Source organism: Anoplophora glabripennis, unplaced genomic scaffold, assembly GCF_000390285.2.
Source record: "Anoplophora glabripennis isolate ALB-LARVAE unplaced genomic scaffold, Agla_2.0 scaffold572, whole genome shotgun sequence".
Classification (NCBI taxonomy): domain Eukaryota; kingdom Metazoa; phylum Arthropoda; class Insecta; order Coleoptera; family Cerambycidae; genus Anoplophora; species Anoplophora glabripennis.
Genome location: NW_019416660.1, coordinates 219,055 through 233,034, shown reverse-complemented (window position 1 = coordinate 233,034; position 13,980 = coordinate 219,055). Strand labels below are relative to the sequence as shown.

General features: G+C 31.4%; 1 protein-coding gene across 1 annotated transcript in view; it reads right to left on the bottom strand.

The window, feature by feature from the left end:
- The window catches only part of LOC108913215, a 46,913-nt gene that overhangs the window by 8,994 nt on the left and 23,939 nt on the right, over positions 1-13,980 (bottom strand). The window contains exon 2 of the mRNA XM_018718724.1: positions 3,312-3,458. Within this exon, the coding sequence (XP_018574240.1) occupies positions 3,312-3,458 (147 nt within the window). The remainder of the gene's footprint in view (positions 1-3,311; positions 3,459-13,980) is intronic.

Sequence of the window (13,980 nt, the reverse complement as noted above, 5' to 3'; positions counted from 1 at the left end):
AAATTTCCCATTCAAGCCATAAAAATTTATTGCGCCATAAACGTTTTGAGACAGGCGTACGGAAAATCCTAACAGGCAGACAGGCAATCTATTGACTGGCTCTATCGACCTGTCTCCGTTTCGTTAAAAGTCATAATAGTCCAGTCGGCGGAGCCAAAAAACGAGCCGAAATGGCTGTTGCTTGATGTAAACCTGTTTTTTTTTAATCGAACCGGGAAAATGTGTACATTCGGAATATCGACCTGCGGAAAGCTGAAAACCATGGGAAGTTTGTTTAAATTAATGAAAAGTGCAAAATAATTCAAAAATGGCCCGTTTTTTCGGATATTATCGCTTATTATTCGTAAAGGAAGCCTCGGACGAAAAAAAGTAACTAAAGATTTTTTGTTCATTATTGAATGTTGTACAAGATAGGCATATTGGCGAACCAAAATTTTTAAAATTTGCATTGCAAAATAGCAATAAACTAATGAAAAATGTGGCACTTTTTCAGAGGAGCTTGACACTAATGAATCCTTCTACTTGCATTAATATCGACTAACTGCCTGTTGTCGTTTGGAGAAATTGAAGATCTTTAAAAAATGTTGTGCTTTGGGGGTGGCGATCGCCACATCGCCACCCCCTCTGGATCCGGGCCTGGGCACAGTTTAAATTATACATTTATAAAACTATACCAGCACTGTTGGTAGATTTAAATATATTCAAATAGACTGAACAAACTCTATTCAGTCACTGTATGTCACATTTAAAAAACGTAATGCACAATACCTGTACAACAATTACACAATCGAAGAGGCACCATTGCTATTCGAACTGCGGACTTCCTCAACGCGGTATTTGTTTATAAATAGAACGTCTACATTCCTACTTTACACATGTAATAAAAAAAATAAGCCCACCCACTCCCTCACAACAGCCTATTTAGATTTACCTATGACTTTAATTTAATTGAAATAATTATGAAGGAAGCAAATTAATTACTAATGATCAGTGTCTATTTTTCGAATAGATTACGCGGAAAATGCATGGCTGGAGGCGGAAAAGAAGGTATTAAAAGAAGGCAATTAATTTCAAATTTAATTGTTTTCAGTTATTAGAATGTATAAATTTTGATTAGAAAATCTTTTGCACAGTTAAGTTTAGAAGAATCAAGTTTGATATATAACAATAAAATACAGCGTATAACTTTCAGGTGTTGGCCCTTCACTTTGTAGAAATAACACTATTTTCTATTTCAAGTCATTTTATTATGTCAAAAAGTTTACAGACTTTAAACTGTAAAAATCACTATGGAAGCTTTCGTTACCACCATCATCAGATCACTAAATAAATTTTTCTTTGTACTGTCCACTATACTAATTTAGAATTACCAAATTTAATAACAAATTAGACCCACAATAGTCCATACGGTACTTGTTTCAAAAAGTCCATATTTGAGTAAATCGTATATCCACAGAGATTTTTGGCTTTTTAGCTTTCAAATATCACTAGAAATGAAAATTTTTCTATGCGCATAAAAAAACGTAGGCTTAACTTTTGGCGGCACAAAATGTTGAAAAAATTTGAAAAATGTCATATTTTTGTTCTTATTTAATTATGTAACTTTTCAAGAGTTGATTTTAGGCGAAAATAGAAGAGGAAAAAATGTTTGTAATAAAACTTTTTTACAAAATATGTATGGGATTAAAAACATTACTTTTTAGGGATTTTTTTTTTGTGTCTTTAAATTGGGTATATGACCTTCATACTTGACTCAAGAAAACTTCATGTTATGTAGAATCATCACACCAAATTTCATCAAAATCAGTTCTATAGATTTTGCATAATAATTTTGCAATCCAGATTTTGAAAAAAAATGTGCAAATTTTCAAAATTTTACACAGCAAAAACCAAGACCCTTAGATACTGGAAATCACATATAGAAGGGATCTCAAGGTTTCAAACGCTTTTTGTAAAATTGGAATCGGTCAATTAGGAGAGCTCTGGCGCTTGTTTAAACATTGGTCGAATTTTTGTACTTATAAGCAATTAGAATAACTTTGGGAATATTCAATAAAATCAAATTTTTTAAAGCAGGTTTTAAAAGTTCTTGGAAAGACGTTTCTTTAAAAAAAAAAACAGATCGATTGGTCAATTAATTACGTAGTTATAGCCAATCAAAGTTAACCGTCATTTACACTACATCCGGGCTAATTTTTCAAAAAATACCTTTGATATTCCGAGTACTTACCACGTCTAAGTTTGCAGTACTTTTCTTCATTGGCAACCTACTTTAAAACGTGTTTAAAGTTATTTCTGAAAGCGAGAAATTCAAGAAATTCATACGGGTGGGGGTGGTGGAGGAAGCAGAGAGCGCGGGCGCTTCGGCCTGCTCGAAATTGAATCGGCTAGTTTAAAATCTCGATGCGCTTAAAAATTTTTAATATCTCAGCTTCTAGAGATCCGATTTTGATGATTTTTTTTAAATCGATGTCTCGCGATTAAAAAAAACAATTAAATAGGAAGAAAAATGACATTTTTCAAATTTTTTTAACATGTGCCGCCAAAAGTTAAGCGCACGTTTTTTTTATGCGCATAGAAAAATTTTCATTTCTACTGATATTTGAAAGCCAAAAAGCCAAAAATCTCCGTGGATATACGATTCACCCAAACCAAAACAGATACCGCCTAGTCTACAAGTTCTTCATATTGTAGAGAATAATAAAATACGTTCTAATATGTCACTCGATATGTCAAAGTGTTCACTAACCAATATTCGTATGAATTTTTTTTATTATTTTTAAACAATGATTTTACTAAGTATGGTTTTAACGGTAATTATTACTCCAACACATTGTAATTGCAACCATTTAAAATGGCCAATAAATCTAAATGAAATAGAGATACCTATGTATTTGAGTTGAACTCACAAAACCATTATAAACAAATATTGCCGTTTTTGAGCTATCAGAGTAATTTGAAGTCAGTAAATTCAAGGATTTTTTTTTATGTGTAACAAATAACTCGTAAATCCTTTATTATAGCCGAGAAATGTCCTACTCCTGTCAAGAATAAAGAAAATAGATATTAATTGGGTAAATCATTTTTGTAGTCTTTTACTGTATTTTAATTGTCTGCTGAACTATCAGCATTTCCTCTGAAGAAGCATAACCAACAAAACGCCAAGAATAATAATGAATACTCGGTAGGAATAGTTAAATCATTGCTATGAAAATATTATATATTATAAATTATATATTATAGAAAATGTTAAATATACATATTTAAGATTCCAATTTTCTAATAGATATAAGACAACAATATTCACATACCTTCAAGATTTTCCAAAAGACCACTAAAAGGATTTGAAAATGGTCCATACCCAATGATTCCCGTGTCGACAATAGGTTGATCTCCATAAGGATTGTGTTCCAAAGGTACTATCTCTACCTCATCCTTGATGTCTCTAGGAGATGTAGCTGTAAAAAATAGCTGAAAATTAAAATGGTGCAAGGAATCGCAATACATATACTTTATACACTGTATTCAATAATTGTCCATAAAATTCATGCAACTGTATAACTAACTCTGAAGTTATATTTCATAGTAATTTATGTTTAACGAAATGAATTTGTTAAAGCAAAACATTTCTCGACAAAGCCTGTTTCAAACTGCCCTATAAGAATTCTAAAGAAATTTAAACAATGAATCTGAAATTGATAACACAACAATGATTCACATTTACAAAAGATGTTATGTATTCGGAGAAGGAAGATCTGATTTGATGAAGATCTCGATCAAGTCCGATTACATCTGGCGTAACCGAAAACTTAAACAGCGGGTGGGCTAAGTGATCCAACAAGAAAAAATTACACGTTATTTGCTACGTGAGTCGTTATACTGACCATCCAAATTATCATAAAATCTATGCCAGTTCAACTACCCGATGTTGAACCTGTACATACGCTGGTGAGTGTTGGAGTCAAAATGACAAAGGAGACAATCATGGGTTTTGCATTTCACTGCTTATAATAAGCAAGAGTCAATGGAGCGACCTAATAAACGTTCAATGTTGGATGACGATGATGGATAATGAACAACACAAACGCAGATCATTTAGGCATTTCAACAATTAATATATGCTCTTCGAAATAAAAGTAGAGAATCTAGAGCTGATTAAGAATATTGTTTTTGCAGGTCCACATTTGCTTAAAGACAGGTTTAGAATCAAAAGGCCTAAAATCTTCAAGAACCTTATCTAGCGAATTACAATTGTGCAAGTCAAATTTATTTCAAAATGTGCCTCGTCTACATTAAAATGGATATTCTTACTTTCTCAAATTTTTTTTTCTGAGACTGTTTCCTTGCCCCATCCTTTAATAATAAAAATATTAACTGTCATCAACTGTTATAGTGAAAAAATAACAACATTTAAAAATGTTTGTGGTCAACACAATATTATCAACGTATACAGATATAAAAGGAGCTGACATAATTAAATATTTTAGTAGTTGCACTTTATAAATAATGTGTTTTGAAATATGTATATTTATACACTGTCCGAATGTTAATAATAATTAAGTGTATTTCTATTTCGCGCAATCTAAGGAAGGTAGTGAATATCTTTATGAAAAATATTTCATAAAGGCGATGGCCAAGAAAAGTCTGACTGGAATAGTCGCATCGGTAGTTTTATAAAGAGGTTTTTTAAATAACCTACTGCATTCTTATTATTTTTTTTTCATAAGCCAATAAATGTTAGAAAAGGAGATCTGTAAGACAAAAATGAAGAAAGAAAGAAAATGAAATGAAGAAAAAAAAAATTAACTTCTTTAATTAAAAGTGATATGAATAATATATAAAAAATGTAATGTAAATCTCAATAATTTCTTTATAAAAATTATATATTTTTGTATCGATAGTTTCTAGTGAAGTACAAATGGTGAAAACCGTTTTTTCTTATACTTGGACATAAGTATATAAGAAATCATGTGTTTACACACAACTCATCTATGACCTAAAACGGTGTTACCAAGGTGAACAGCTATGTCGATGATTATTTACAGGTAGGTATGCATAATGATTATAATTTTCCAAGTAGCCATGAACAATTTTATTATCCTCGATATATTTACAAATTTAGTTTATTTAATGGACATGAATGTATTGATGTTGTGATCCATCAGTCAATATTTGCAAAAGCCAAAGATGCACCTGTTATACAGTCTAAAAACAAATTTTTCATGGTGTTAGACAAAATTCACATTGGATGGAGGAAATTCACACTCAACGACCACATAAATTGGTGGACATGTCATAGGACCCTATTAATAAACGGAAATTTGACCTATGAACAATATTTATTACTTTTGCAAGAACATATTATGCCACAACTTAGGCGATTATTCCCCAACAATAAAACAATTCCAATTTAACGCCAAAACAAATATGGTTGCAACTTGATGGGCCTATTCTACATTTGGGACGTGTGGTACGGGCATATCTAGATAAAACTTTTCCTGATACGCAGAGGAGCAAGTGAATGGTCAGATAGGCCTCTCGAAATGGTCGCAAAATATCGAAAAGTTGAAGGAAAGGATAATGCATGAAATCACTATTCCTCCCAACTCCCTTTTTAAACTCACTACAAAATTTTGATCAGCGAATTCATTACTGTAAGGAGGTAAATGGTGAACACTTTGAGCACCTTATGAAATAGAATTCTAAAGAAAATATTTGTTGCTTATTAAAACTTGTTTTCTCTATTTTTTTATTATGGCATAACTATTGTTTTCATAAAATTTGAAATATCCAGGACATTAATTAAAAATACATTTTTTCGTTTCATGCATTTTTATCAACCCTGAAATCATATCCATATCCTTCACCTTGGATTATTTTCAAAATAAATATCTATAATTTGGGGTTCGTTTTTCTTTTATAAGTTTGAGAGTAGTAAAAAGTTACTTTCAAAGTTCGATATTTCGGAGATGGTTAATTTAGGTACATGATGTGCTATATGAATTTTGTCTACAATTTCGAGAAGAATTGAAATATGAAATAATACATTAGTCAAAAAGCAACTTTGTTTCGTCATGACTATTTGACTGATCCTGTATACTTAATTTCTCTATATTGTGATGGGTTTTAAAAAACCCTAAAACGCTTGTGATTTTTCGATAGCTATCCTATTTTAGGAGATAATCGACCGTTTCCATACTAGTCCGGTCAAATTAGTCATAAAAATAGTGGTCAAATAACGAAAATTCCGACTGAGCTAAATTTTGGTGGAGACCTTGGGTACACCATTAGAAATAAAGTGTCAAAAGTCTCCATCGATCCCATGTGTGCTAAAAAAGTTATTCGGGGTCAAAGTAGCCCGGACAAAAATTATAGATCTTAGTACCTACAAAAATTGACCTTATACTTTTTTTTCTAAGAATCACCATTCCTGAGATATCGCGATTCTAAAAGTTGAAGGAGTCACGTTCTACAATCAAAAGAAACTCATTCCGTTAGTCAATCCCCTCTACCCGCATGGCCTTGAATAACATCTGGCTACTCTATTGTAAAAACTTTTGTAAAAAATACACGATACAAGAAACAAGTACAACTATCTTGTCTTTCTCCAACATCGGCTTCTGCTAATCAACACTTGTATCGAGTATACTATCAAGTTCAGACATGGCTGGGCAATCAACTGAACCCAGAAGACTGGGGTTGGAAACTAACAGTTAATACTTTGGAACCGATTCAAACTTTACTCCCACCTGCTCAGGAAAAACTACTAAACACTATTTTTTGCAATTGCAAAAAAGGTTGTAGTGCTAAATGTGTCTGCAGAAAAGTATGGTTACTGTGTTTTCCAGCGTGTACTAATTGCCAAAGCCACTCTTGCTCAAATGTCCAATTGAATACAACATACGAAGATTCATGTGATTTCGATGATGAGACAGCTGACTCATCTTCATTTGAACAATTTATGAACATCCAGCAAGAAGAAGAGGAAGAAGAGGAGGAAGAAGAAGAAATCGAAGAAGACATGATTGTTGAAGTCGACTTTGAAGATCAGATTAAAATATCAAAAGAAATCAGAACTAAAGTTAAAGTCAACAACCAATATCAATAACCATCATGCAGTTAAAAGAGTATTGTCCCTGAAAATTCCGTCATAACAGTTCGTGGAGTAGGTCTACCGGGGAAACCACATTAAAAAAATGCGCCAAAGTACACTACCTCACAGGTGGTGTGGAAATGTGTGCATATCATGTAGAACGTGACTCCTTCAACTTTTAGAATCGCGATATCTCAGGAATGGTAATTCTTAGAAAAAAAAGTATAAGAACCATTTTTGTAGATAATCTGGGCTACTTTTTTGATAAAACTTACCGTTTTCGAAAAAAATCCAAAAAACCTAAAATTTTTACCTTTGACCCCGAATATATTTTTAGCATATATGGGATCGATGGGGACTTTTGACACTTTATTTCTAATGGTGTACCCAAGGTCTCCACCAAAATTTAGCTCTGTCGGAATTGTCGTTATTTGAAACGTTTATTTTGACCGGATTATACATACGTATCAGCGACCCTGTATAAATCTAAATCTAACTACCGTCATCTATTATACACGATTATTAAAAATAGAAAATATTCATCTAAAAAAATTAATATTAAATATAAATGTTGTTATTAGTAGTTCTCTACATTATAATAACTTCCCTATATTTCACCATATCATAGCCTGTTTCCGCTTATACCAAATTAGCTGATATTATCTGCATTATTCCGACACAAATCGGTTTATTTTATTAACAGAAGATAAGATACTATTTAATTTAGGTATATTAAAGGATGTGGTCAGAATATACCAAATAAAAAAAATCACTAACTAATTAGTTTCATAAAAAGTTATGCAGATAGTATACAATTAAATGTACAAAATAGTTAGAATAGTGATCGTCAATTTTGTGTAAGTAATCGTTGGAATTACAGATGAATATCATGACATAATGCAACTGTGTAGGTTCATTGAAAAATTAAAAAAAAAAACATTTTTAAATGAAATTTAAACATGCTTTTAACTGAACGTGATAAAACAAATAAATGGTTTACAAAGCGTTATAAAATTAAATAATCTATCGAATCGTGACAAGTATTATGCATGATTTATCTAGAGGCTGCATCTATTTATAATTTTTAATTAGCTACATCAGTTATCGACGGCGTAGTGTTTTTAATAAAAACAAAATAATAAAGAATGTGCTGTAACAATTAAATTTCCATTGTTGCATTTTTGTGTGAATAATATTATTCAGTATCAGTTCTCCCAATACCGAGTGGAAACCTTTTCCATAAAACAAATATGTAGTAAACAAATATAACACAATATAAGAAAACAGTTTCATATGGTATATTTTAAACTTTCTTAATAATAGATTTTGTTCTTTTTTGTATTCCTGTTCTTTTTTATAGTTGTTTTCCGTGTAAATCAGCACAACTACAAATTATAAACAGATTTTAAATAAAGGAAATGGCGAAAGGAAACATGAACGCTATGTGACTAAAAATTTGATTCACTGACCTACAATTAATTTTGATCGATCGTTTTTCATTTCCGACCTCTCGTAAATTCTAAATGAGATTATTTTTTCATATATTTCTGGGAAGTTTATTTTAACACGGAGATAGGCAAACAATGGCTTCATTTTCAACAAAAAATGAACGTTGAAAACCGCATCTCGATCCAGAAATCGAGAAACAGAGCGCTTATATCATTATACTTAGTATTTAACAAAATTTTAATTTTTGTCAGGCAAAATTTTTTATGATGTAACATCCCATGCATTTTTTTTCGTGTGTATATATCATAGTTGTTACAGCTTACTCTAATTAACATTTAACTTCTGTAACTTTATAGACAGTCTATTTGCGTTATAAACTAACAATAAACAAAATGTCATAACTATATAGTTGTTACAGCTTACTCTAATTTACATTTTTATCATTATTACTTGCTTTGTAGGCATATTTAATAGCTGGTTAAGAGGGTTAAATAATGAACACGAAATCACGTTCAATTAAATATTATAAACGCGCCGCACAGTGGGCGAAAACGCTCAAAATTCCGTGCGAGGTAGTAAAAGTTGTCCAAATTGGGATATATTTTTTTTTAAACTCGTAATTATGTCCGCTTTCTTATGTCACCGCGACAACTTGCGATATCTTAAATACTCTGATATATTACAATCAGAAATGTTTCTTTCCCATATTTGATACTACAAAATGTGAACAATATTTAGCGAATATAAAAAAAGTTAGGTATAAATCTTAAAACCAGTTAATTGTAAACCCTCCAATCACACATTTTTGAAACCATAAACTTAAAAACCTAACCTAATAAACCTAAATTCATTAAACTAGACACAAAACCCAGACCCATAAAATTTAAACCAATAAAAGCTAAACCCATAAAAGTTAAACCAAGAATTTGTGATGGAATGGTTTACATTTAACTGGTATACTGTACATTTTTTGTGTCGGTCAAATATTGTTCATATTTTGTGGTATCATTTATGGAAAACATTTCTGATTGTAGTTTATAAGAGAAATTAAGATATCGCCAGTTGAGATCTTAAAATATGGCAACTGTCGCATTGACATAACAAGGCGGACATAATTACGAGTATTTAAAATATATATGTCCCAATTTGGACAACTTTTACTATCTCGCACGGAATTTTGAGCGTTTTCGCCCAATGTGCGTCGTTTCAATGTCGATGACAGAAATCGTCATGAAATAAACATGTCCGGAAATCTCCTGATTGCAATCGCACCGTTTTATACGATTGTGACTATGAAATTGTATAAAATCATCTTTAATTATAATACAAAAAAGTAGTTTAGAAATAGTAATAATTTACTGAAATTTAGAGAAAAACGTAGTTGTAAAATATAATTCCAAATCGAAGTGAATACAGTTTTCTCGAAAACGATGTTATTGATATGCAACAAGAGGGTCATTTTGTAAGATTTCTTTCTTGTAATAAGTGTGCCAAATTTGAAAAAAATCGCTTAATTGAAAACAAATTATAGCAGGCCGCGTGGTGGGATCATCACTATGGCTCCTTATGGCACTTTTTTCTGCAGACGTAATAAATCAGCCTGTGTAGGTATATAAAAAATATCAATAATCGTATGAGGCACTAAAATTTGAGAAGGATGTGCTGGAATAAATTTGAACACCCTGTATGCGCCAAATATTCATATAAATGCGAAAGAAAAACTTTTATAATGTTATGCAAGCGAAATTTAAAAATACTTTTACTACTTTGTTAATTTTTTTTCAGCTTAATAGGAAAAATATCATAAACGTATTTTTCTGTTCAAAACGGAAATCTACTACAAAGGTCCGTTGTATTAAGAATCAGAAATATAAAAAATATAACGCACTCCACTGGATTTTACGAAAAAATTAAATAATAATAATGGAAAACGGCTTTTATCTCTTGGTGGGATAAAAAAACGAGAAGCGATTTTCTTTGTTCAGCTTTTCTCGAAAATCGAATACTGTTTTTCGTCTGTCTTGTCGAAAACTATAAGAATTCCCCCAAAAGTATCGAAATTTTCCGACCCTGGACACTGTATGTAGGTACATTATTGGACTAGGAACAAACTGCGGAATCTAATAGATTTAAATAGATCCAAAAATAATATACGTTTGTATTTCAAACTGATTTACTGAAAAACGAATCGTCTAACGGAAAATGTATTTCATATTCAACTATACGAGTGAATTAATTATTAATAAACTTTCGTATAGTTCTTTAAATAAACTCGGAAAGCGATAAAACAGACGTCTCGTGTTAATCCATATCTCCAACAGTTTCTGAGGTAGCAGTATTATCGTATCCAGTTTGAAACATCCTGCAAAGAGGCGAAAAATAGATAACAAAATATAGAATCGAATAATACATTTTTGTACTAGCTTCTATATGACTTATTATAGTTTACATCCGCTTATGATTCACGTATGCTAAGGTTCACGGTAAACACTAAAAATAATAGCCACGCAGAGAATTCTTCTCGGAAGTCCAACCGCCATAGATTTGTATGTATATGCACATACAGTAAATAGCGAAGTATGCGATTCTAGAATTTCCCAGTGAAATAAAGTACGCGCCGACACCGTTCGTGATTGCGCTGTTATTAAATCTAAATTATTTTTTCCGAGGTCACTTGATAACGTAATTGAATAAAGTGGACGGCACAATTATAATTGCTTTATTTTTTATTGTGAAAGGACGACCATCGGTGTACAATCTATCGGAAGATCCACTTTGTTGACGCTTATTCGTCACAATTGTCACGCCAGTTATGTATTTAAATGAACTTGAGGTAATAAATGTGCGCCTCATCAATAATATTATCAATGTTTTCCAGTTATCTTTAACATTGTTTACGTTATTTTTTTCAAGTAGGTAATGAAAAAAAAACTAAATAACTTTGTCCCCTATTATTTAGATACAATGTTTAAATTTAACAATAGTGTAACAGATGTTTTTTGTCTTTAAAAATTTTTAATATTTGAATTGATTAGGTACAATTCAGTCCGTCCGTCATTTACACTAAATGTACTGGGACATCCGGGCTAATTTTTCGAAAAATACCTTTGGTATTCCGAGTACTTACCAGGTTTAAGATAACAATACTTTTCTTCATTGACAACCTACTTTTTAAAACGTGTTTAAAGTTATTTATGCAAGCGAGAAATTCAATAAAATCGTACGGGTGGTAGTGATGGGGAAAGCATAGAGCGCGGCCGTTTCGGCCTGCTCGAAATTGAATCGGCTATAACTACGTAACTAATTGATCAATAGCTCTGTTTTTTTTTAAAAGAAGCGTCTTTCCAAGAACTTTTAAAACCTGCTTTAAAAAATTTTATTTGATTGTATATTCACAAAGTTCTAATTGTTTATAAGTACAAAAATTCGACCAATATTTAAACAAGCGCCAGAGCTCTCCTAATTGACGGATTCGAATTTGTCTAAAACAGTTTGAAAGCTTGAGAGCCCTTCTATATGTAATTAAATTTTCAAGTATCTAAGGGCCTTGGTTTTTACTGTGCAAAATTTTGAAAATTAGCATTTTTTTTTTCAAAATCTGGATTGCAAAATTATTATGCAAAATCTATTTTGATGAAATTTGGTGTGATAATTCTACATAACATGAAGTTTTTTTGAGCCAAGTATAAAGGTCCTATACCCAATTTAAATACCCCAAAAAAATTCCCTAAAAAGTATTGTTTTTTAATATAATAATCATGATTCATTCGATTTGTAACTAGACATGTTTTGTAAAAAATTTAATTGCAAACATTTTTTTCCTCTTCCATTTTTGTCTAAAATCAACTCTTGAAAAGATACATAATTAAATAGGAAGAAATATATGACATTTTTCTAATTTTTTTAACATATTGTGCCGCCAAAAGTTAAGCCCACATTTTTTTATGCGCATAGAAAAATTTTCATTTCTAGTGATATTTGAAAGTCAAAAAGCCAAAAATCTCCGTGGATATACGATTCACCAAAATATGGCTTTTTGAAACAGATATCGTCTGGACTATCAAAAAATTTGTTCGCATTGAATCCCACATAATTTGACGAACGCTCAAAAAAGGCTCCCGTCGATCGGTCGAAAGAAATGCTCAAGAAATACGATAGCGGTGCTGCAAAACACCTCTACCTATGACATGATCACAGGTAGCGCATCATGGATCTATGCGTATAAACCCAAAAGTAAACAGCAGTGGGTCTTTCAAGATGAGCTAAATCCAAAAAAATTGTTCGTGCACTTCTAAGCAAATGATTGCCTGTTTTTTTGAAAAAAACGGACATGTAACTGCACCATTAATGTAACGTTGGACGGTCAATTCTGAATGGTACACAATCATTAGTTCACCAGAAGTCTTCGAAAAAATAAGGGAAACTAACCGCCGAAGGTGCATTATTCTCAGCTCAAGCAAGATAAGTTTTGAGAACTGAAAAAGTCGAACTGATGAGACAACCGTCGTACAGTTCTGATTTGGAACCGAATTACTTTTTTATTCCTGCACATCAAAAATAAATTACGAGATCTTTTTTTGAGGACTGAAAAAGCTGTTGATGCGTTCAAAATGCATGTTTTGGCGATACCTCGATCGTAATGGAAAAAGTGCTTCGAAAATTGGTTCAAACCATAGACCAGTTCAAACTCATGCAAAAATGTATTGTTCTTCACGGAGAATCTTTTGAAAAACAATAAAGTGATATCCTACGACGATTAATTTTCTGTTCTGTTCTTTATTCCCGAAATATAAAAGGGAACCCTCGTAGTATTCAGTTTCACTGATTGTGAGATTAACCAACAGTTTTCTCTTGAGAAAAGGGGGATATAATAGTACATAGAAATCGTCAAATTAGATTTTTGAAATGAACGGATTAGATTTAAATGCTTCTGCTCTGCTACATTTAGCAAGCAGCATGTTTGCTGAACAAAAAGTAAGCATGGCATTGCTTAATTGACTATGAAACCGTGTAAAATTAGTCTGTAATTTGTTGCTACACATTATAGGAAAAATATTTTAGAATTATGTTTTTTTAATTTATAGCTTAAATGATATACACGGATAATAACGTAAACAAACACATGTAATATTTAATTTTTGTGATAAAAATAAATAAATATTAACCAGTTAACATTTCTATTCAAATATTTATTAACTTTTTTTTTAAAGTTTATTAAATATGTGCATGTGCTGTAATCATGTAAACACAAGGTTATTCATGTAATATTCTATCCCCTTTATCTGTGTTGCTTTGTGTGGGAAAAACGGTTATTTCTTTATTAAATTTCTTGAGATCAGAAAACAATATTGAAAAGACATGTTTTTTTAAAGAGAAGGAAAAAATGCGGGAAACTTATTTTTTTTTGCTCCTCTCTGGTCAGAATTTCTTTGTAAACC